General features: G+C 42.3%; 1 protein-coding gene across 3 annotated transcripts in view; it reads left to right on the top strand.

Moving 5' to 3' along the window:
* Positions 1–25,687, top strand: part of myo5b (myosin VB) — a 113,470-nt gene that overhangs the window by 40,939 nt on the left and 46,844 nt on the right. For all 3 annotated transcript variants that reach the window (XM_088911375.1, XM_088911374.1, XM_088911376.1), the window contains exons 2-9: positions 2,923–3,033; positions 3,661–3,832; positions 8,390–8,534; positions 17,833–17,989; positions 18,865–19,008; positions 21,660–21,741; positions 22,512–22,619; positions 24,528–24,637. In XM_088911375.1, the coding sequence (XP_088767501.1) occupies positions 2,923–3,033; positions 3,661–3,832; positions 8,390–8,534; positions 17,833–17,989; positions 18,865–19,008; positions 21,660–21,741; positions 22,512–22,619; positions 24,528–24,637 (1,029 nt within the window). The remainder of the gene's footprint in view (positions 1–2,922; positions 3,034–3,660; positions 3,833–8,389; positions 8,535–17,832; positions 17,990–18,864; positions 19,009–21,659; positions 21,742–22,511; positions 22,620–24,527; positions 24,638–25,687) is intronic.

The raw sequence follows: 25,687 nt of genomic DNA, 5'->3' as shown, positions 1-25,687 counted from the left end.
GGCCCACACTGGCTCTCTGGCCGTTTGTCCCTTATTGATCTGAGCCTGTCCAATCTTCTCCTGGGGGTCTCAGCAAATGAAAGTCCTGATTATGGCTTAATAAATCATTCATTATGTCCCGCCTTTCCTCTTGCATCCCCTTCCATTTCATTTTCCTGGTTGTGGTGTTACGCCTGCCGTGAAATTTCACTATTTCCCTCAGGGGAAAATCCCAGTTAATTCTCCCCAAGAACCTTCCTGTTCCAGAGAAGGGAGGTTCAATTATTTTAGCCCGGTCAAGTCACTGTCCGTTAATCGTGTGGTTTTATGCTGTTCTCATTTTTTCCTGCTTTTCACTTCCTAGCTTTCTGCCTTGGTTGCCCTATGTGAATCCCTTTGGTATGGCACTTTCCATTTGCGGTAGTTGAGGTTCATAATTTTGCACTTAAACACTTTTCAGCATGAAGTGATCTTTCCAAGAGTGTGAAGTTTTAAATTACCCATTCCCAACATGGATATGAATGTTTCACTCAATGTGTAAAGTATGTTCAACACATTTAGCAAGATTCAGAACTCTCCAAAGGTCCTCCCTAGATGGTTGTGCTGTGTTTTGGAGTTCACATTTGCTTTTCCACCTTCTGTGTTTTGGGGGTCTTCTCACTTATTATATCCCTTCAAAACGACGAGTGAGAGCCAGATTTGGCCCAGAAGCCCACTTTTGGGGACGACTGGTCTATGATGTGTGGAAACCCAGGTTCATGCAGTTCTCCTGCCAATTTCTCATGTGGCACAAGAGTATAGAGAAAGATCCCTGATTCAAATTCAACAGAGGAGTCTTGTATTTCCCCCATTCACTTCGCTTGTTAATAACGAAACAGTAATATTATTCAGAAAAATAACAGCTGTGTTCTACATTTGGAGCTAGGAAGCCAATACACAGGTGTACTCCAAATTATTTCGTGTTTTATGCTCTTGTTAACATCTTAACCAGAATCAGCTTTACCCTACAATGAATCTTGAAATGTTACTGTTATATGACTTTACAGAGCAATATTTTTAATGTTCTTCTATGTGTGATATTGCCTGCTCCAGGACTCCAGGTGGGTTGAATGCAAGAAATAGACAGAATGTTAAGTGATAACTTTTATGGAAATCAGAAATTGCAAGCTGTTAGTCATTCTCACTGTTTCCCAGTAAAACTAGTTGACAGAATAATGCTTCACAGAGTCTGTGTGTAGTTTCCTGATTGTCCATCCTGGAGCAGGTTTATTAATAATCTGCAATGCAAATATCACCAGACCCCTCCAGTATCCTATAAAGCAATGTGTGTTATTTTGTCACAGCTCAGTAGCTTTCAGTGTAGCTCCTGTTAATTTTTAGTTTTTCACTTAGAAGCCTGGAACTTAGCTTTGCAGCTTTGGGGAAGTCAGTTTATTGTCTTTAACCATCTATAAGAGCTCCTCATGGCTGTGTATCATTCAGATTAGCATTATCTGCTCCCAATATTATAGTAAACTTGAGCCCCTGTTAGCTCATAGCCCCATTTCAATTATCTGTATTGTGTTTACAGAATTAGAACAGTTAATTTAATAATAGTTTCTGCTCTCAAGCATCAAAGAGTTCTGTTTCCTTCTTTATGTCATTTGGCATCACTTTTAATTAAAGGCCTTGGCATTATCACTGTGTTCATTGGCCCCAACTGTCAATCCAGCATGTGGTGTGGTCAAGTAATACAGTCGAAAATTGTAATTGTTTATAAAATTAAATTAATGTATTGAGCAAGCCAAATGCTTGAAAGCAGAGGTATTGGTAATAAATTCAAGTAAAAAACTATCTTCAGGACTAGTTGATGTTGCAATTTTACACAGCCATGTCACACTCTTTGCAAAATCTTCACACACTTTGGAACCTTGCTGACTTTCCTCTTGTGACGTCTTGAATAGATTAGAATAGATTTTAATTCCTCTAAAATGAAGAATAAACCTTTAGAATTGCTTCAGTAAAGTATTGATCTATTGCGTTAGGTCTTTGGCTTCACACAGAAGAATGTCTAGTGGTGATCAGTGACATGGCTGTCTCACATTTCGAAACACCCCTCCACACGCATGACCTACCTCACTCATGGACTGGGGCGTGTACTGACTCGTGTGATGCACATACTTACTTGGTAAATCTCACGCAATCAACATGCCATGTGAAACTTGCTGTCTGGAAGAGTGGTACAGACACTAAATAGAAGAGCAAAGGGCTTGTAAATTATCTACTCTATTATTCTGTGAGGTTATAAAAGAGAATTGTAGGTTTGTGAAATCTGTGTTGCAAGTTTCAGGTTCTCATTGTTTTTTAAGCTTTTTTTAAAGCTATTGTTACATTTCCCAGAAAGTTTTATAGTTCAGAAGGCAGCAGTCATGCTTCCTGTAACTCACATCTGGCAGCCCACTGAAGCTCAGCAGGTGCGAGCCTGGGCAGTACCTGGATGGGAGACCTCCTGGGAAAAAAATAAGGTTGCCGCTGGAAGGGATAGTAGGGGTGTTACCCCGGCGTTCTGGCCAATCATGGCCTCCTAATCATCCCCATCTATGAAATGGCTTCATCACTCTGTTCTCCTCCCCACTGGTAGCTGATGTGTGGGGAGTGTTCTGGCGCACTATGGCTACCGTCACATCACATCACATCATCCAGGTGGGGCTGTACCTTGGTGGCAGTGGAGGGGAGTCCCCTTTACCTGTAAAGTGCTTTGAATAGAGTGTCCATAAATGCGCTATATAAGTGTACGTAATAATAATAAGGAAGTGCAGAAAAGAAACTTGCACATTGTGTTACAGAGATCCTTTTAATATGAGGGAAAATGAACTGTTCTGTGTTGGTTGCAAATTCTCTTTTTCTAGCTGTATTTGTCCTTCAGGGGCCTAACTGCGAGTTTTGGTTTGCCTTGTTTTTCAGTACACCAGAGTGTGGATTCCAGATCCTGAAGATGTCTGGAAGCCAGCTGAAATCACCAAAGACTACAAGGAGGGGGACCGGGTCATGCATCTCAAACTCGAAGATGAAACGGTAGTGTGCATCAGTACTGTTTCTGATCAGGAACACAGTAAATTCTACACTGAAAGAGAGAAGAGTGCATGGTTTTTAGCATATGTTGAAAAGAATGTGGCCCGTATTTCAATGACAGAACAATCCGAACACAAGTGCCCCCTTCCTGTCCTCATGATGGGCAGTGCTCATTGTTGCTGCAGCCGTCTCTGACTTGTGCGCTTAATGAACCCCGCCACTTTCATTAAGGAGGCAATTAGTCCCATGACTGTGCATGACGCAGCAGGCTGACCTGAGGGCTCCGAGTCTGTCTCATCAAGGGTCACCAGGTAACGAGTTTCAGAAATGGGGCTTCACAGCCCTCAGTGAAGGATGAGAAGGACTAGCAGAAGTGCAGCCGTGAGTTTTTAATCTGATGCTTCTTGGAAAAGACCTTCAGTTAGTTTGAAAGATTTCAGCCTTACACCTGACTATCTTGTGAGGAAAAAGAAAAATGACACATGTAGGTTTCCAGAAATATTTTTCGACCGTGAAAGCAATGAGTTATGGAATTGGTTGGAAAGTGAAGTCACTTCTTTTTTCCTCCACTGACCTGAGCTGTGAGGAGCTGTGTTTCACACCTGTTTTTTTCTCCTGTCTCTTTCTCAGACGCTGGAGTATGCCATCAACCCCAAGGACAACCAGCTGCCTTTCCTGCGAAACCCAGACATCCTGGTGGGGGAGAACGACCTGACGGCCCTCAGCTACCTCCACGAGCCCGCCGTCCTGCACAACCTGAAGGTGCGGTTCCTGGAGTCCAACCATATCTACACTTACTGCGGTGAGTGACCCCTGTTAGTCACGGCTTTTCCCGAACGAGCCGCACTTCACTGGTCTGCTCCAAACGCCCACAGTGCTTTGAGCCCTTTCCATTTACAGTCCTACACAGTCACACTTCACACTGTTTTCTCAGGCCCTTGTTTTCCTGTTGATCGCTTCACTACCCGAACAATACATCACAAAGGCATGGCTGTCTAGCTGGTCAATCAGTAGACTTCGTTGCAATACCTTATCGAGCACAGAAGGTTAAGGGTGACCACCTTTTTAGAAAATCAGTTAGCGAGGTTAAGGAATAGCTGTTTTGGAATCATTCCTTTAAAATATTTGGTGGGAATTTTCTGTTACAAAAGATATTTTTTCTGTGCAGCTAATTTGACCCTCCCTCACCTGTTTAATGTCTTCCCTTGAGTTAAATTGTGGTTCCTTGCACAGAGATTTACCTTTTCCTCACCACAGTGGATCTGACAGGTCGCACCTGGGTATGACAAGATTACAGACTTGCATGTTTGTGCAGTCTGTTCTGTCATGGCACTGTACCACTGTGCCAGTGTATTTTACAGATCTGCAAGGTGTTCCAGGTGACCTCATCATTTTGACCTCCAGAGGTTTTCTGTATATTCTTAGAAAACCCATCTATGTGATCCATCTTGATATCTTAATTATTATTATTAAATGTTGTATCACATACAGTAAGTTGAAATGAAAACGCCTGAGATTTGGAGCTCCGTGAATTATTAAGCCTTCACCCATCGGTGAAATTCAGCAAAACCAAAAAAGAATCCTGAAAAAGAAACATCTTTCTGGGGTTTTACACTAGCAGAGGCTGTCAGGAGGTATTTGTGCCTGTCTTATAGAGCTGTCAGAAAGCCTTAACCTCCAGGGGATATTCAAGCGTGATGACACTGGCACACCATGATGTTCAGTAGGTTTGGTACATTGGAAAGACTGAAATGGGTCAAGATTTCGTCAAAGAAAATCCAGCTTCTGTGTTCTATTCACTGAGTGTTTTGATAAGTCAGAGTCACTCAGTGTGTGACCTTAAAGGCAACTCATTTCTGCCCCAGAGGGACTGCTCAAGCTCAAGCCATGCAGATTTTATCCAAATTATTTATTTAGTAACAGTAAATATTAATGATAAAGTTACATTATATAAAAAGTAATGTCGTTATAAACATCAACTGTAAAAGTGCTGTAAACTGGAATGTAAAGTGCGACTGTCAAACAAATAAGGGGATCCACCATAAATCAAGTTCAGTATATTATCCAGTGAATAACAAATACAATGTGAGATAGAGTTTGAGCAATCTGCCAGGAATCGTTCTCTGTGACTGAGGCCTTGATCAAGGCATTCTGGAGAGGTGCTGTGCGATGATGAAACTGCATGTGGGAAGGGGCGGTTCTGATGTCTGTGGCTAGGTGGTGCCACCACAGGGCCAGAGAGAGGAGAACAAACTATACAGGATGCACTGAGGAAAAGGAATGATTAAAAGGTCAGTTGGAGATGAGCAGAGACGATGATGGGAGAATATGAGTAGGAGGCATGGGCAAGACACTTGTATTTGATGTGGGCAGAGATGGGCAGCACGTACAGAGTTTGCTGTATGAGCACCAGAGCTGTGAGCTACTGTACAGCTGTAAATGCAGAGTTGGTCATAAATGGAGAATGATGAGCATAGCCAAAACCAGATGCTGGAACAGGAGCTAGGGATAAAAACATAGGCCTGATTCCTTTGTAAGTGACAGTTTATCACTGTGGTGAGGTTCGGAGGTACAGAGGACAGAACGTGAGGCAGCAGCAGGAAACACTTTAAAGTAGAGGCAGATTTCTTCTCAGGTTGGAACGTGAGTGCTGACCCAGATGCAGAAGGAATATGGAGGCCAAGGCTCTCTGGTTGGCCCAGGACCGTCAGCCCCAGTAGGGACTGGAGCTGCAAATACTGCAGTGTGTTACACAATGAAATACTGTACAGATGTTTCAGGCCAGCCCAAGCTTGCATCTGTACAGCAATTGTGCCCCAGCAGCTACAGTACGTGCTGAATTCTTTTAGTTTCCAAAGATGCCCAAGTTTGAGATTTGTAGGCATAAATGATACATGCTAACATGTAACGCTACACAGGTAGGTTTGGCACTTCCCTCGTGGACATCTCATCACAGGAAAAATGAGCGTGATAGATTTCTGTCAAGCAGAATTGAATGACACAAAATATAACTTTAATTATTTGGGTTTTGTGAGATTTGTGATTTCCTGAAATGATTTTAAGCACTGTATGAACTTGGAATTTCAATGTTTATGTTCTTTATGTACATTTTAGAATTAATTTCCATCCATTATCAGAAACCTTCTTGTTCCTGGCAAGGGCAGAGGCCACACAGGGCTTATCCAAGAACCACAAGACAGTGATACTTCCCAGTGGGGATGTCAGGATGTAACACACCAGGACGATGGGGACAGCCCGTTCAGCCTACCCACCATGTCTTTGTGATGTGGACGAACCCCAGAGCCCCAGGAGAAAGCCCACTCAGACATAGAGAGGGCTCTCCACTCTGGAACCAAATCCAGAAGTCAAGAGTTGTCCCACCTGGTTCATAATGCATCTGCAGATCACCATAAACACCATCATAAAGATGAAGAATTTGTGAAACGGTGTTTTATTTTGTGAGTGTATTCACAATAAAAGAAGGTACCCACTCCCTTCCTCCCTACACTGACCAACTCAGTTATGAATAGGAGTGCATCTTATGGGATTAAACTTGAAATGAAGACAGAACAGTGTTTTAGCCTGTGCTATGAAATAATATAATCTCTCCAAAACTGGGTTAATCTTGCTTTGTCTGTCTGGCTATTGGGAGCTGCGTGCTGTGGACGACGTCATTTGGATTTCTGCTGGCTTAGCACAGGTCACCTCAGGAAATACCAGTTTGCCCAGAAGCCAGTTAACCTACCAGCATGTCTTTAGAATGTGAGCAGGAACTGGATCACCTGGAGGAAATCCACACCAACATGGGGAGGACATACGAAAGCCAGGCAGATAGTACCGAGGTCCAGACTTGAACCCAGGGCCAAAGCACTGTGAAGCAGCAATGCTATCCACTGCACCACTGTGCCTCCCTCCTGTGCACTTCTCCTCTGCTTGATTTGTAATATCTTGTGTTTTTGTGGCACAAGGATAGTTTAAGAGAAGCTGTTTCTTTATCTTTTCAGTGTTAGAAGCGTGTTAAAAATAGTCGTGCATTCCCTCTATTTGTTTGTTTTTCAACTTCAGGGGTGGTTTAGCCATCTCCATAGCAACACATCCCCATGTTTTGAGTGTAGATGGTTTAATTTCAAAGTTCAGCTAATTATTATACATTCTTCTGTCTTTTTACAAGACTAAAAAAATAACATGCCTTCATTTTACCTCAATGAATTAGTACACTTTCACATCTAGTGTTTACATTTTCAGTCTCTGAGGATGCTGGTCTCTGATCTAGTCTAAAGGCTGTGCTGTACTACTGCAGGGCAAAGGAAAATCCCTCAGGCGTCTTTAAATCCATACCCTGCTTCTACTCATCTGCTATTTCTCATGCATAACATTTTCTCTGTGCTTTTCTTTGTATTTTTGTCTTTTGTTCCATACCATTTCAGAATGCATTTTAAAAAGCAACAGGAACAATGATTAATATTGTAAAACAGTGGAATGTGTCGTTTGAAGAGCCTCTGTACTTAATAAACTATTCGAATATGCTTAACAAGCATGGGCGATGAAACATCTGTTGCAAGGAGCGCTTGAAGAATGAAAACAAGGGCTTACAGGAATTGACCTTCAAAGCCACTTCTCTGATTTGCACTTAAAATTTCTCAGCTCAGTCTCAGGCAAGCAAGATTGGATTTTAGATGCAGCACACCAGGTTTATGAGATGGAAAGCTCCTGTAATGAACTCTACTCACCAGCAGTGCACTTCATTTGTTCTTTGGCTTTAAAGTTCACATCTGAAAACCATGACAGTACTCGCTCTGCTGTGCTGAACGGAAACATTGTTTCTAAGATTTTTCTGTTATGTACTGTAATTTTGGAAACCTAATAATGTATATGTAGAGGCTCTCATACTACCTTAATGGCTACCTAGGCCCAGTAAAGATTGTTGCAGATCGAGCTCTGTGACATTTATGGGAGAATGGATATTACCTGAATGATTTGCAGTCTGAAGCCATTTTGTTAATTAATCTGCAGTTTGTAGCAGAGGGGTGGCCAGCTCATTAAATACTCTAATAGGATGATTGACAGGTGGTTGCTTGTTGCTTTGCTTCGGTTTTGATTAAATAGTTCTGTCATGGTTGGAGGACTTAATAAAAAAAGACAACCGATGGAATAACTTATGGATAAAATTCCTTAATAAGGATCCTGAGTTCCTATTGATAATGGTACTTGGTGATCAGAGAGGATTGATCTATTCACAAAATCCAGCACAACATAACATCCCATGGGAACGGTATGTGCAGTTTATTCTATTGAGGATACGTGATCCAAAGCTTGGTATTACCTGGTTACATCTGCGATCTTTGTTTCTTATTCTCAGGGATTGTTCTTGTTGCCATAAACCCTTATGAGCAGATGCCCATCTATGGAGACGATGTGATCTATGCCTACAGCGGCCAGAACATGGGTGACATGGACCCCCACATCTTCGCGGTGGCAGAAGAGGCTTACAAGCAGATGGCCAGGTAAGCAGGGGCTTCTCCTGGGTCCAGTTCCTCATGCCTGGAGCTCATTAGCAAAAGGATGGCCGCAGTCGCAGGAAGGCCATGGGACAAAAGTAACTCGCTTTTTTGTTTAGTTTAGGATTACCATTTCCAACCACCACCCAAGCCAGTCTAGCTACCTGTCTTGTCATGACATCTCAGCTCTCAGCTGTGATCCCTGTAGCCCGACGCAAGTAAACAATGAGGAAGTGTAGACAGAAAAATTCCACCCACCCACCTTCGTTCCAGCCAATCGCTTTTTAACACGCCACAGGAAGAGCAGCCCCGTACCGGAGGTTCAGGCTGATTGGAGGAGAGGTATGTCTGTCACTGAGAGCTCTGGGATAGTGCAAGCACCCAGGATGCCACAGGGGCAATGTGTCACTGACAGAGCCCAGGTTGACTAAAGGCCCCCTACCTTCAGCAAGGGCATTAGAAAATTAACTCACTTTTTCCAGAGTCAGAAAATGGACAACAGCGCTATCCCCTCCAGATCTGCCTTGTGAACGGTGAAAGCTTGCTCTGGGTTCCTGTCTTTTTTGCAGAATTTTCTATATATTTACTTGTATTTCATAGGGCGGCACGGTAGCACAGTGGTTAGCATTGCTGATTCTCAGCGCTGGGGCAGTGGGAGCGGGGTCTATTCCAGACCTGGGGTATTATCTGCATAGGGTTTGTGTGTGTTCTCCCTGTTTTTCGTGTCTGATCTGTAGTTCATGACCGTGATTGAAAGATATACAGGATTATTGTGATCACAGTCTGGAACAGAATCATCTGGGTTGCCTCTTCTCACCATGAAATCCCAGGAGCCTTAATGTTGTATAGCATTTGGACTGGAAAGGGATAACAATGCACTAAGATTCAGGGCTGGATTTCATTAGCTATTATAGCAGAGAGATTTTTAGGAAAGGCTTTGACAGCCACTATGAGCTGTATCTTTTGGCACCCTGTATCCAGTATGTAGTGTCATAAATCTTGTAACACTGGCATTCATCCAGCTTCATCCAGCAGCTATACTCGAGCAGCTACTTACTATTATTCTTCACAACAAGATTTTCAACTGATTTTGATCACATTTGCTGATTATTCAAAAAATTTAAGAATTCTATTTAAAGAATATGCATCCTTTCAACAGCATTACACAGAAGTGTGCCGCATTATCATGTACTTAAAAAAATCCTTATAGCAGGCACTGTAATGTGATTTGAATCTCTAACTTGTTTAAAATGCTGAAGTTGTTTCTGTCGTTATTGTAACAGAAACAATGGGCTCCCGGTGTTGAACATAGTTACAGTAGGTGCTCTGTGCCGAGAACCATATTTATGAATTATTTCCTGTCTACTCAGTTTTAGTGCTCTGTGCCACCGAGACGGGTGTGTTTATAGTGTGGTTGTTACAATGATACTTTCTCATGTCGGAGAGGTTAATAGGTTGTGAACAGCACTTTAATTTTATTTGAAACCCTTAAATCCTTTGCTTTTCCGGGAAATAGCAATGCTGCGCTACTCCAGTGAGCCGTTTTTAAAGCCACCTCTTGCTTTAAAAAGTCAATAATTCAAAGTTTCTTTACAGTGTAGTGTGTAGCATCAGGGTTGTAAAGCATTTTTAAAATTGTAACAGATTACGTCTGGCAAGATAATGCTATAATGATAATGATAAAGTTTTTAGCCAACAAGGGGTATAGTTGTGGTAGTGAATTGAGAGATTGCTTGGAGAAGGAGCAATTTGGAGTCATTTAGCTGATAAAAAAGGACTGTGAATTCTTTAAGGAGGCTTTTGAGAGACTTAGCCCAAAGGATGCACAGTGCTTCTTTATCAAGGAAGGCAGACCGTTCTGTGGGAACCTCTGATCTTTAGCGGGCTTAGGGCTAAGATCTTGGAGATGAGGAGGTGCTGTGGAGCAGGTCTAAAAGAAACCGTGAGTCAAAGTTTCACTGCAATTCATAACCAATCTCAGCGACTGGTTTAAGATGATGATTTGAGTGCCTAGCATAAACATTTATTTTTTAAGATCAAATTTATAATGCTGTATTTTCAGTTATTTGTATTCAGTTTCTTTTAAAATAAAGATGGTAGCAAAGAATAACAGTTCTAATTAGCTGTTACACACTCATGAGCTGGGGGTATAAAAAAATTATATCTTTATTAAATGTGTCTTGAGCTGCGACAGTTTTGATCTGGAACAGAAAGCCGAGTAAAATTTCTTTTAAGTGGAACATTTTCTAGTTTGGGTTACATTTCTTTGTATGTATAGAAGCAGCCCCTGAAATTAGTTAGCACTTTAGTTGAAGGAATGGTTGTGCCAGCTGCATTGCAGTGTGGTGCAATAATCCCTCTGGTGTTTTTAAATAGTAACATATAAAACAGAGTTAAACAGATAGCATGCTAAAATTGATTGAATTTGAGCATCTGTCCACTGAACATTTAAAACACTGGCCTTTCCAAATGAAGCCATTAGGTGCTTGCGGAGTTTGCACATGCAACCCAGACAGAAGGTAATGCTTTCATGCTAGGGGCTCTCTTGTCTGGCACACAGCTACACACACTTTTAAGTTTGCACAACAAGTTTAGTAACATTCTTTTCAAGGCTTTGACTTTTTGAATAGATGTATATACACGAATCCTGTCACTTTGCAATCTCTGTGAAGAGAAACGTGTCACAATTAAATTAAAGCAGTTAAACTGAAGGATTGTTCAGGTGTGTATCAAGGGATGTGATGTTATTCAGTGATTTCTCCTGACAATTAATCAGTCCTTGACAGTAGGAAGCCCTGATTTTACAAAGAGAGCAGTTTCATTTTCAGAACCACTAGCCTGACTCAGGTGTAAAGAATGATGATTATGATATTAATAACATTAATAAGAAGAAGAGAAAATAAATGTATCATTTTTTATATTTAAACGTAAAAGGTTTCTTAATCATTCACAGCTAAAGTACAGCCCTGCCTGTACAAGGATACATAGTGATGAAAAAAGGTGTATTCTCTGTGTATTGTATTGTATCTGTAAAAAATCGGGGGCTAAGAAATGCCACTTACGACATTTGGAAAGTGTGATGCACCTACATCTTATTTCGATTGTATGGATTAAAAAAGGTTGGAGATGGTTACACCATGCCCCATCACAATGAAAGAGTGTACGAGGTAGATTAAAATGACAGTACTGATCTCCATCATCCAGGTTTTCTTGGGGAGAAAGAAAATCACCTGTGAAACTGTCAGAAGTGTCAGTAGACACAACATTCTTCGACATTCTGATTGGCTGCCCTGCATTTTTCTGTTTAGGACTAGACCAGGTTAGCATAGCCTCACTGTTCCTCCGAGTCTTTGGTTTGCTTTATAGTCTACAGATTTGCAGAAGAACTATTATTTCCAAGATTTGATAGAACCACTTAAGCAACCCTTAAAAGGTTGTACTGTGGAGAATTGAGTTAAGTTAAACTAAAAGCTCAAGTGCTTACTTCAATATTTGTGATGAATCTGGTCAGTAATCTGTGTGTGTGCTTTGATTTAATGGCAGATGCCTCTGTATCTGCTTTCGGTTTGAGCCAGGAATGCTTTCCAGCCTAAGCTGTATCGCTCTCAGAGGGTGCCGTTTCTGTGACTGCCTGCATTTTAAATCACGCCTGGGTACGGGCTGGCACTGTGCCGGCCGCCTCCAGGCTTATTCAGAGATTTTCTCCTGAAAGATGAAGAAAGGGCAGTGAATATTGATTCAAAGACCCTGGAAATCCATATCCAGGATCAGGTCCAATTTTGGCTTAATCCAGGTGAGGACAGATCAAGAATGTGAGGATTAGTTTCAGAATTTAATAGCATTCTATCATTGTACCTACATGTCCCTAAGCAGTGAGAGACAATTCTTCATTTCAGGGAAACTGCACGCTGAACCACAGGTTTGACTGAGTTTGTTTTGCTCTGTCCCCTCACATGCTGCTTGTCAAGTTAGTCCCAAGTCCCCAGGTATTGCTCAGCTCTCCAGGAACGTCACATGAATCCTGTCCTGGTTGATCTAAGACACTGGTTCCCAATCCTGGTCCTGGTGAGCCGCACACCGGTTGGATTTTGTTCCAGCGAAGCCCTCCACAATCCACAATCAAACCCTCCGTTGACTTAATAATATGAAGAGTTTAATAATCTCTTTCCTTCCAGTTCTTAAACATGTTGAAGCTTTAACTGTTGTATTTTGTAAGTGAATTAAAATCCCAAACTTGTGACTAGAAATAAAATGCAAATACGTTATTGAAGCAACTTTTAAGATCAGCTGAGGCTTCAGTAATCTAATGCAGTTGGGATGGAATGAAAATCCGCAGGTGTGTGGGTCACAGGACCAGGACTGGGAATCACTCATCTAGAGTCGATCCCCGGCTGGCTCTTTTGAGTCTCGAGTGAAATGCCCCTCGAGTCTAGGTTTGTTGTTTGTGCAGTGTTGTGCCATTTTTACTCCGTGTCTGATGCAGAGAAGCAGCTGTGTGCCTGTGGCCGGCGTGCTGCCCTGAAGCCACACCTGCAGCAGGTGCCAGATTGAGGGCCGAGGGAGAGAGCGACTGAGAGGAGCAGGACGAGGAAACACTGCCGGATAAACCGAGCCAGCTTGGATTGCTCAGCACATTAAATGGATGTGGGCGTTGAGTATGATATGTGGCTGCTGGTCTCTAGCATCCTCATCTGATCCCTTTATCCAGAATAGAAAGTGACGTCCCCGGAGTCCCATAAAGTTCCTTGCCATTCCTCTGCCCTTTCAAGCATTTATGCTGGTCTGTTTGTCATATTCTGGGCACTGCTGTGTAGCTCAGGCAATAACTCAGGCACTTCAAGCAATCATTACAATGAGCTTGAAATCTATGTCCTCCTAGTCTGCATTTCACATTACTGTGATCGTAAAGGGTGTGATAGAAAAATTCCTGAAACTAAATGGTTGCTCAACTTCTCTCTTACATGCAGTGTTCCTGCATTGTACTCTGAGCTTGCCGTAGAGGTCCGTGTATAATCTTCAGTCTCCACAGCCCAGATTTGAACCTTACAACAAGCCTACAATGCCACCATTCCGTGAAACATTTTGTCAGATTTTTTAAAAATCACAATACTGGATGGTGATAAAAGATTTTAACTGTAAGGCTGATTTGTATGTAAAGCAGATCCTCTTGTCCTCTTTGTACAGACTTCTTCTGTATGTCTGTCAGACCCAGTTCTAGAAGTTTCAGTTTTCAGAATAGTACAATCTAGTAACTAGTTTTAATAAAATATTTGCTGCATTTATTCTTTCTCTGTAAATACTGTAATGTACTTGAATGAAGTGGTTGGTGCACTTTATACAAAGGCTAAGGGGAAACAGATTCTTTTTTACTCCATTGGGTTTATTTTTTCTGGCTTATTCAGTCCAGATACAAACTGGATAATCAGGCACCAGAGTCAGATGCTGGAGAACGAAACGGGAGCAACAGATGACATGTCACATCAGCTTTTTCTTAGCTGGCAGGACAGCAGATGTCCTTGCAGTCTCTCAGATCAGAAGGGGAATGACCTCGGGCTCTAGGGGACTGCAGACAGACAAGTGTCACATCTCTGGAGTAACAGCTCCATTGATTCCTTCGTGCTGAGAACCAGAAGAGAGATGATAGAGCTGCGACGCTGAACACGAGGCAGACGCGGCTCATATTGAAACAGTCCAGCAGGCATCCTTTCAGGCACAGGTGATGCTGCCAAGATGCTGGACACAAGTCCTCCCTGCAGGAGCGTCTCAGACCTGCCCTGTCTTAGGCCTAGATCATCGAATAATGTCCCTTGCATTGTGGCCAAATGGTTTTTGAGTAACCCGTCTGGAAATACATGACCCCTGCAGCTCAGCCCCCAAATTACCACAGTTCACAGATGCGGAAAAAGGCAAGTTTTGTTCGCGGGAGAATGAAATCAGCCTTTCAGTGTAAGCCAGGCTGGTGTGTGCTGTAATGTGGATGGCCATGTTTGATATTGACTGAGAGAATCATCATAATAGTTTTATAGAGCTGTTTCCACTTGCACTGTTGTTAAAGAAGGGTTTAAGCAAATTCCTTCCTGGTCAGTCTCTCAGAGAGCCAATGGACATCATTTTCATATTAAAGGCCAATAAAAGAGGTGATGTTTGCACACCAATAAAAAGGGAGAGGGAGAAAAAGCAGAGTGTTGCTCTTTCAGTTGTCTCGGGGACAGTTAAGGAAAAGTCAGAAATCCCGTGTTCTGGCTCCTACATGCTTGACATGTAGTTAAGAAGTTGGTAATAACCATGTGACTTCACATCTGCTGGAAACTGTTTCCACTTCATCACTTGCGAACCTGTGATGAAGCTTTGCATTCAGCTTGGCACAAAATGTGGGAGAATAAAAACACCCCAAAAGACAACAGCTCTGTCTGCAAAGGTGTAACTTTTCACCCGTTGTAAGAACAGTGTAACCAGAAGTGGGGAAAAGCATTTTCCGGGAAAGAGCTGTGGCCCAGTCCGAGTCCCCTCAGTGAAAGCGGGTTGTTGCTGCTGTCCGGCATGTTCGCAGAACACACAGGCCTGCATGGCCTCCTGCACAGCTCTTCCTGACCAGTCAGAAGGGTTCAGTGTGATGGTACTCCAGTCACATGTGCTTTTTTTTCCCATTGGGACAAAGACCACAGATGTAGAGGTACAGTATACACTCCTTGTCTCGCATAACAACAAGAGAACCTGCAATGGCTGAATTAGTCAAATGTTTTGACTCCATTCACTTCTGAAATTCTCCCTATTCATTGCTGTAGAAAAAACAACACTAATGTAGGTTTTGTTCCCTATACAGTAGATCATCTAAGGAGACTCGGGAATGAAGGGATTGTCACAGCAGATGCTCACAACAGTGAGAAGTATTACATGGACAGAAATGTTTCTCTTATAAACTCTTTAATACATGTGCCTTTCCCTTGCCTGACTGGCCCATGTTTAATATATGAATGTGCCTGCTGCCAGAGATCTTATCCTCCTCAAACCTGTTCTGGCATCTCAAGGGGGTTTGTTTTTAGAAGCATCATCTGTGTAGCCAAGGTTTGCCTTGGAAGTATTATTACAGCTTACGAGATGATGCCAACAATTGATTACTTTCATATCGCTCCGGTACCCATCCTGAGTGATCTTTGTTCAGGAAGAGCAGCTCCTTCTCCTGGATACAGCTGAGCAAGGCATTGATGTCTCTGCATGCCTTGCTCAGCTGCTCTGTCCTGTGTCTGTGCTGATTGCGGGTCCTTCTTAGATTAAGAAACAAACCCATTGAGTCTCCACTTCCTGACTTTTCATAAATTTAATGCAGAACAACAATGAATTTTGGTGGCTAAAATTGTGAAACCTTCTTGATGGATCAGTGTTCTGTACAGTATAGGCATATCCCTTTAAGGCCAAGGATGTTATCCTTTTTTGATGATTCCAGAACAGCATTCTTCTTTGTTGTAGCATGGGTTCCCGAAGTTAACACAATATTCTAAATACCGAGGTAAACACCGAGGTTTACCCAAGGTGTATATTTTTTATGGAATTTTCCTTGACTTGAATTTTATATTTTAGACTGTTAGCATTTTGGGGAGATTTTGGTTAATTAAGTGTTCTGAAATGGAGTGTTCTAGAACGCCTCTCTTGTTCATTTTTTGCTCCTGTCCTGTCTCCTGGCCCTTGCTGTGAAGAGGCTGACTGTCTCACCTCTCCTCCTGTAGCTGCAGAATTCCATTAGAGAGAGGGGGAAGTGTGAGTGGGGAGTTGAGGGCAAGGCTGAGTGACAGACATGGCCTTCTCCGAAGAGACAGGAGCATGTGAATTACGTGAGTCGGTTCCTTTAAGAGTCTTCTCCCAGGTATCTAGGAATTTGAAAATGTTTTTGAAACACCATATGTCTTCATGCATATTTCATCTAGCGATTACCTCTTGAGACATTTAATTTGCACTTGTTTTCTGGATTCATTAAATAATTTTGAGAATGAGGGAAGTTTAGCATCTCACTCTTTGGCAAGTTTGTTTTTTGCAGAAAGTTAACTGCTGTACAATTGCAGGCAAGACTATATCTGATCATCTCCTAATCTGAATCTAAAGAAAAAAACAGGCTCAGTGTTGACCATGCCTAGAACCTGTATAATTACAAGGTAGAATTGTATGAATGTAATGTTTGCTATAGTTCATTATGTAGTACTATTTATCCTAAAGGATCTAAAACCTTCTACACGTTGTTTCAAAGACATCAACAGTTGAACTTGCGATGCAGAGACATGTTGAACGGGTGTCAAACTGTTCTTAAAAGGAATTAATAGAATGCAAAAATAAGAGTAAGTTAACTACTATTGTTAAGTAAAGTAACTTTAAAGTAAGTAAAGCAAGGAAAGCTGGATACTTACTTAATGCATTGATCAAATGTTTAGCATTTGAAAACACTCATTTCTGTACATCTTTCACATTCTATCAGACACTTTTTCTTGTGATACATTTGTATGCATGTAATGCAGTGATTTTTGCTGTAATGCGCACCATGTCCTGCGCTAGTTCAGCTCTCAGCAGCACACTTGAACATAGGCATGGAGTCAGTAGTTTGCACATGTTTCTGCAGGTGATGAGACCGTTATAAACATGTTGTGTAATTTCTCTGACCTTTCTCTGATAATGGCTAAAAACGCTAATCACTCATGCATGTAAAACTAATGCACTCACAGAGCAGAATTCTTGTACTTTGAAGAGGGGAAAAATCTCTTTAATGGTCTGTATTTGCAGTTTGAAATCAGTGCCCTTGCTTCATCTCCTGAAATGTAAGCGTGTTTATACCTTCGTTATGAGCAATTTAATTTAGCGCGTTTCTTTTTTTTTTTGATAAAGCAAAAGCCTTTTCTGGTTTCATAAATACTCTTCATTCTGTTACCTCCCATTTAAAATTTGTTGTGTCTTGACTGCTTTAAATATTTTCTGGACCCTTTAGAAATAATGTATCAAAACATATCCAGAAAACAGGATATGGATATATCTCTATCCAGGATTGAGGAAATACTGCTGCTACAGTACATACAGGACTGGTATTGCCCCATGCCAGCTTTAGTGTCTCTTTCACATGCTGTTCCTGTCTGCTGGCACAATCCTCTTGCACGATCATGTGGAGAGGAGCGTTGTGTCCTATTGCCTTGAGCTCTGGGTTCCTGTGGATGGATCCAACACTTGTATAAAGGATGGCACTCCGAAGTACCATGACAGTCTTGTGCATGGTCTTGCCTTGACTGTTATCCGCTAACTGCATGGATACCTCTCCCTGTTGTTTCAGAGATGAGAAGAACCAGTCCATCATTGTGAGTGGAGAGTCGGGGGCAGGGAAGACCGTGTCTGCCAAGTATGCCATGCGATACTTTGCCACTGTGGGCGGGTCAGCCAGCGACACCAATGTGGAAGAGAAGGTGCTTGCCTCCAGCCCAATCATGGAGGTAAGGACTCTGTAGTGCAGAAGCTGTGGTAGTCTGGAACCAGCTGCCCCAGCCATGTGATTGAAGATGATACCCTGGCTTCTTTCAAAACACGGCTGGAATAGATACTTGAATAAATGATCTACTAACTACCCCACAGGCTAGATAGGCCAAATGGCCTCCTCTCGTTTGTAACCTTTCTCATGTGCTGAACTTGGAGAAAACGTTAACAACATTAGGGGGTGGTCAATGCATTAGCACCTGGAAGGTAATGAATTATCTAACACTCATAAATCTCTCAAAAATGTCAGTACCAGTGGCCATTTTTTCTAATAATACACTGCATGGTTCCCCAAAGACTTGTCCTTGATTGTGATGGGACAGTGTGCATAGAAATAAAAACTTTCAATACTCCCACAAACTTCTAAGACTTGGCAGAACCAAACAATAATTTCCTTCTTCTTTAACACATTAATATCCCTTTCAAGAAAAAGAAAACAGGAATTAGCTAAATTAGTTTAAAGATGTAAATTAGTTTTAAAAAATGCTTCCTTTGTGTGTAGACTTAAACCTTGGCAACCTTTGCATTATTATGCAGTATTACTTGACATCTTCCTTGATTGATAAAACCTTGATTGATAAAGTGGAGAACATGAACATGAAACAAATAAATATCCATTCCTACATTTTAACTCCCCTTTCATTTTTTCCTTGCCAGCAAAAATATGGTCTTACACATACCTCTGCATCACACACTCAGCCCAAACGCTGCAGGAGGCCTGTGACTCTCCGGCTTTCAGGGTGTAAGATCAGCTGGTAACAGCTGTTTCATGCAGCATTCTTAATCACTAGTGTTTGCCGAGTTTTTTAAACCCCCCCTTTTTTCCCTCCCCAAGGCCATTGGAAATGCCAAAACCACCCGAAATGACAACAGCAGCCGTTTCGGAAAATACATTCAGATCGGCTTCGACAAGCGATATTACATCATCGGAGCCAACATGAGGACTTATCTCCTGGAGAAATCGAGAGTGGTCTTTCAGGTTTGTGTTATGACTTATGTAGATGAAGAAAAGGGTTTATGACCAGGTCCGTGATTAATATGTTGACAATTGCAGCAATTACAGCTTTTGGACATTGATTTGATGACGTGGACCCCTCGTCTTGTTCTTGGTGAGTTTCAAGCCCCCTTTCTACCTAATCTGCTCTTGCAGGACAACCTTACATTTTGAAACGGAACACCACCCAGCTCAGTGCAGTCCCAGCCAGTCTTCTTATCTTTGACAGCCCTCTCCACTGGCAGCTGAAAGTAATGATCCATCGCTGTTCTGAAAGAAGATGCAACCACACCTGTGCTTTTTGTGCCCTTTGTTCCCAGTTTTCCGTCTTGTCAGCCTGAGAGAAGTGACACACAGAGCTAGTCTGCACTGGCCCGTGAAAATCAGTATCATCTATTGCATTTTCTTGTTTCTAGATTCCTGAGTCACTTTTGATTTTCATGACTCTTCACTCCTAAGAAAAGCTTTTTATGTGCTGCCTTACTGATGCCTCATATAAACTGGTCTGGCATTGTTCTCTCATCAAAGCAGCCCTGCCTACCTGTCTGTCTCTATATACATCAGCATTCATTTCCTGTCAGACAGATCATGTAATTCTGAAATGAGTGTTTGTAATAGCTGCCAAAATAGATTTACACCACAAAATGAATTCTACTTTTTAAAATAAGATTAGTTTTCATTCCAAAGGATCCCGTAGCTTTTCAGATCTTGGAAGGGTCCCACTTCGTCTCCAGCTGTAGTGCAGAATTCCAGTTCCGTGCTTTGGTTTTTCCCTGGACCTTCGGGTCCGGTTTCTGTCATAGAGTGAGTTTCATGCCTGGAAGACTCTTGTAAAAAAAACGTTTGATTTTAGGAACAGCACCAGAGTCCCAGCTCCAAGACAGGAGAAACATGGGAGAATGAACCCACTGTTTATGACAAAGGTTTGCTGAATTTTAAGCCAGTGCTCAGTTTACAATGAGTCGTCACAGTTAAATTAATTGTACCAGTGGTGCGTGCACAGTGTGCGTTGCGTGTATTGTTGAAAATAACTGTTAGGTGAGCTTAGAAATGAAATGCTCTGTCCTGAAAAAGGTTTAGATAAAAAACTTGTCAAGTGAGTTTTTCTGTAAATGTGTTCCACTGATTACAAGTCATTTTGCTGTCTGCATTCCTGCATGGTACACTTTACACAAAGTGACAGTGACTCAGTGTTTGTGAAGTGGACCTTAACGAGCAAGGAAAAGCAGTGTAGCAGCTGTTCCAAAGAAGGAAGATGAAGAAAATGCCTTGTAGCGTGTCATTGTCTGATTGTGTACTCGTGGAGATGGCCATTTTGTGTCTTTGTGGGACCTGGTGATTGTCTCATTTCACCCTGGTGCCAAACTGCAGTGAAAAGTCTCACCTGTTTGGTGGTGTAAAAGGCTGTGCAGGTGAAGTGGGTTGTTGTGCCACAGAGGTATATGGAGAAGCTACCTGCACTTTTAGGTTGTTATTGCTGGGTTTTCCAGATTGCCATTCTCAGTTTAAAAATTCATGCCAAGCTCTTGATTTCTCTTTATCACCAGTTCTGCTATAGTTATTCATCCTGATGTCACCTAGGCAAACTATCGCTCACCCTGTCTGATTCTAGGTTAATCTCACCCTGTCTGATTATGAGCACCTGCAGGGCTGTGTCACTTTGGTCCTGAGCTGACCCAGTGAAGATGTCATGGATGGTTGAAAGGTTGTCAGACCTGGACTGTTGAAAACATGAGAAAGACTGAAGCGTTCAGAAACGTTCTACATGGTTGTGGAATAGGCCATCAACTTCAAACTGAAAGGGTTTTGGCACATTGGAAACATTGGGAACATGTCAAAATCTGATGCCCAGAGAGGCTCAGATATAGATCGTGGAAATGCTCAGTTGACACCCCAGGTAGGGTTAGGGTTAGCATTCACACACTATTTAGACAATTTTTAAGCTCAGCGCTGGATTTTGGGGCCCAAGTCAGGTTTAGGACGGGTGGTTTTGTAGTCCTATCTGAATTTTTTTTTCCAGAAACTCTGGGGCCTGGGTGGCGCAGTGCACCGCGTGGGTAGTTGTATCCCGAAAGAGTCAGTGGGATCAAAAGTTGTCACCAAGCATTATTGAATCTCATTTAATCGCAAGAGCTTTGATACGTTGTCTTGATTGTTTCCCACTCATACCTTTAGGTTTTGGGAATATGTCAATATCCAATGCCCAGAGATTCTCAGATATAGATCGCTGAAATGCTCAGTTGACACCCCAGGTAGTGTTAGTAGTGCATTCACGCACTAATTAGACAGTTATTTTTCTAAATAATGTATTTGTTACTCATTGCTCGTTTCTGACTTTGTTGGTTTATGCCTGATAATAGTAGAAAACTGAATCCAAAGCCTAATCAAATGTTCTTTTATTAACGGAGTTTGTTGTTTTCTTAAAGTGTCATTGCTATTAACTTTGCTAATGTTTTTAAAATGTACTTGCATGCTGAATGTCAGTGCTAATCTTTTTCTAACACTTACAATCAACACATAATAAACTTTATCAGTCTGCTGTTAGGGCAGCAGATTTAAGTTCATGTGGAAACTTTGGACAGTTCACATGGTCCTGAGCTCCGTCATCAGCGTAATAATGTTTGATTATATTTCAGGCTGAAGATGAGCGAAACTATCACATATTTTATCAGCTGTGCGCCTCTGCTAGCCTGCCCGAGTTTAAGGATCTCTCATTGAGTAAGTGCCTTTGTGTGACTTTTTTTTGAAGGAGCAATGAGAGGTGCTGCTCTCTTGGAACAAACTCCCTGGTTTTGATGGTGACTTGTCTTTGACAGAGCAGCTTTCTCCTGAGATGTGAATCTATCTCTAGGAAAATAAATTCTAAATTTCTGAACTTGAAGAGAGGAGTATTTAGCCCATTCATTGTTTTTTTATAATTGCAATAAAAAGTGCTCGCCTGAATATTGGGCACAGTACGAATGGTAATGTTATGGAGAAACATCCATTGGTCCGTCCATTTTCAGTGACCACTTTATCCTTGGTTAGCCAGGAGGTAAAGGGTGTGAGGCAGGGCTACCCACTGGGCTGGACACAAGGCCATTGCATAACACAACATACATTCACTCACATACAGGGAACAATTTAGAGATACCAATTATCCTGGACAGTATGTCTTTGGACTATTGGTGTAAATCAGGACACCAAACCAGAGAGTGCCCCCATGGATCCAAAGAGAACATGCAAACCTTGCACAAAACAGAACTGAACCCCAGAACTGTGAGGCACCACAAAGGCAGATGTTTCTGTGCTGGACTTGTAATTCTCTAATGACAACTGAAATCACTTTGTTTACAGAACAGGTAACAGTCTGCAGTTTCTTGTGCTGGAAGTAGGCTGACATACAGGTTGTTACACAGAGGGCTGGACAGATCTGACACTTCTGACCCTCCCTCTGCGCTGGGCTGTACGGGTGGGTGACACAGTCTCTCACTCGCTCTTTCCTCCAGCCTCGGCAGAGGACTTCTTCTACACCTCGCAGGGCGAGAACATCTTCATTGATGGGGTGAACGACGCCAAGGACTTCGAGAAGACCAGGAAAGCCTTCACGCTGCTCGGTGAGTGACCCTGGGGTGACCACTCGGTCACTCCGTGTGATCAGGAAGTCAGGGGCTCCAGACACCACTGGAATCAGACATGTTTACCTGTAATCGTTGTTGGTAATCGGTGATCTATTATATTAATGATCACCATTAATATACTGTAAATGAAAAAACATTAAGGCAGATGATAGAATGTTAGACACTTCCTACAGCTTTCCCCTTTCTCTGTAGGATTATGTATGGAAATGTTGAATGTACGTTTTTTTGTCAATTAAAAACTCTACAGCTAGAGTGTGTTTTTTGTTGGCGTGTGCAGCGCAATCTGTCAGTACTGTACAGAGAGATTTTTGTCAGTATGGCGCTGTCTGCTTATAAGTGTTGTCTCACATATGTGTTCGTACTGTCAACCTTGGATACTGTAGTTTTGTCACATGTCCCAGGATTCTGTGATGTTTTTTTTGGTTAAACAATATTACAATTACAGCAAACACCTTCTAAAGGACAAAAAAAGTTCTGAGTTTCCTCAGCATATCAATCACACTGCAGCAGAGTTTCACTGGAGAGAAATCAATCCCTAAATGAATTCCACGGTAAAATATTTCTTCCATGAGGAGTTCCAGTGCCTGTGTACCAGAGGCACCCTGGTGATAAATAAGTGCCCAGACTGCAGCTATTCACAGAATTAGTTTTCCATTGTCTGCTGTGTTTTTCTCATACTGTTCTCCCACAGTGCAGTCTGTTCTCAAGTTATTACTTTCCAAAGAAGAAAAGAACCAGGTGCCCTGTGGCGTTCTAGCAAGAAGCAGAGGTCTGTTACAAGCCTCTCACCCAGGCACTCCACATTAATTGTGTTTGCTTCAGCTGATAGCCGGGTCGGAGCTGAGTCGTAACAGACCTTTTCTCCACTGTCCCGGGTTTCCCTCGCAGCCGGCCGCCAACCCCGACCCGTTTGGAGCATTAAGAGCTCCTCATGGTTTAAAGCAGCTCAGCCAGCCTTTTCAGTCAGAGCCCACCCACCTCCGAGCTGATGCTCTGCCCACTCTCCCCACGCCCCCGCGCCCACAGCTTTGTGTCTGAGGAGAATGCGTTGTCACTTCGCCATGGAGCCACCCACCTCACAAACACGAAAATTAACACCTGCGCGAATTCCAAGCATGTGGCTTGTGAGCTCCTTGAGTGCATAATATAAGCAAGAATCCCCAAACGGCGATGCAGTCAAGCTGATCTCTGCATGTGTGTTCGGTAAAATATGGTCAAATTATTTACATTTTTTTTGCCAATTTTGACCAAAATCTAATTTCAAAAGCTTGTAGTGATCATTAAAGAATTTTCAGCTGTTTGATGTGGAAACATCTTATTCCTTATTATTACTAATAACAACAATAATAATAATTCCTTACACGTACAGTACAGTATATACCGCTTCCCCCCTCCACCACCAATGCGCAGCCCCACCTGGATGATGCGACAGCAGCCAGAGTGCACTGGTGCGCTCACTTCACACCAGCTATTAGTGGGGAGGAGAACAGAGTGATGAAGCCAGTTCATAGATGAGGATTATAAGGAGTCCATGATTGGTAAAGGCCAAGGGAAATTTGGCTTGGACACCAGGGTAAAACCCTTACTCTTTTCAAGAAACACCCTGGGATGTCCACGGTTTTACATCTCATCTGAAGGATGGCATCTTTTTACTGTATAGTGTCCCTGTCACTGTCCTGCAGCATAAGGACCCACATAGACAGCAGGATGAGTGCCCTCTACTGGCCCCTCTAAGACCTTTTCCAGCAGCAGCCTTAGTTTTTTTCCCAGGAGGTCTCCATCCAGGTACTGACCAGGCTCACACCTGCTGAGCTTCAGTGGGTTACCAGGTGTGAGTTGCAGAGTGATATAGCCGCTGGGGTATTAAGCTATTGACCTTTGCAGGTGTGAAGGAGAGTCACCAGATGAACCTCTTTAAGATTATTGCCTCCATCCTCCACCTGGGCAACGTGGACATCCGGTCAGAGCGCGACGGTGACTCCTGCTACATCCCTGTGAGTGTCTGGAGCCACTCTGCAACAGCATAACCATATTTCATGCCAAATCATTGTTTCATTTTTGAAGCAAAGCTTTTTCAGTTTTGCATCCCGGATAAAAGACTGTGTGGTCACCTTAAAACCAAACATACTTATAAAGTGTATTAGTGTTATAAATAAAGTGCATGGATGTTGAGGATATTGATGAAACGGGTATGGTGTCATTTTGATTAATGAATCATGTAGGTCTGACCACGATAGTGACTTAGTCCTGCAATGATCACCACTGATTCTGCAGTGATCACATTCCAGCAGGGCAGTGTACATGCACAGTGGCTTCCTTGCAACATGACAATGTGACAGTTCTGCTGTAGATTCTGTGCTCATCAGACTGGAGCTCCACTAAAAATCTGTAGGATGAAATAAGATGAAGTGTGACACGTAGGGCTCAGAGACCAGTGAACAGGCACATGCTTGTCCAAGGGCTTTGAGCTGAAAGGGACCTCAACTGGATCCTGCGTGTGCCAAGCACACCTGATGTACAGCTTGTATTTCTTGTAGCGATGACCACGTACACCACTGTCCCGAGACTTTCAGATGAGAGAGCATTGTCAATTGGCCCTGTAGACTGCAGGTGTCTTGATGGCAAATATTAATCAGCATCAGAAATCTTGCTGTGTCTTTTCTGTTCAATAAAAGATCTGTGCATCTCCTAGTACACAGATATTCCTAATAATAACATTAACTTTTTAATTATAAGTAATACGTTACTTTTGAGTAAATTAAAGAGCAAAATACATGTACCTCATTTGTTGTTCCCCGTGTGTTTTGAAAGGGGATCACAAGGGGACTTATAACAAGAATTCAAGAATTCAAAATAAGATAAGATCAGGCTACTTCAGGCTCATAAAGTAGCAATGATTATACAGGAAAAGTGCTGTTTTAAAGTGGAAATGGGAAACTCTGAAATCTTATTTTCAAAAAGCTGCTGGCACTCAAACAAAACAGATTGGCCAAAGTGCCTGCTCTCATACTTCAGCCTTATTTAAAGTTCATTGTTACCATGCT

The sequence above is a fragment of the Atractosteus spatula genome, chromosome 3, assembly GCF_055471065.1.
Source record: "Atractosteus spatula isolate fAtrSpa1 chromosome 3, fAtrSpa1.hap1, whole genome shotgun sequence".
Lineage (NCBI taxonomy): Eukaryota > Metazoa > Chordata > Actinopteri > Semionotiformes > Lepisosteidae > Atractosteus > Atractosteus spatula.
This window is presented reverse-complemented; position numbering and strand designations above follow the sequence as displayed.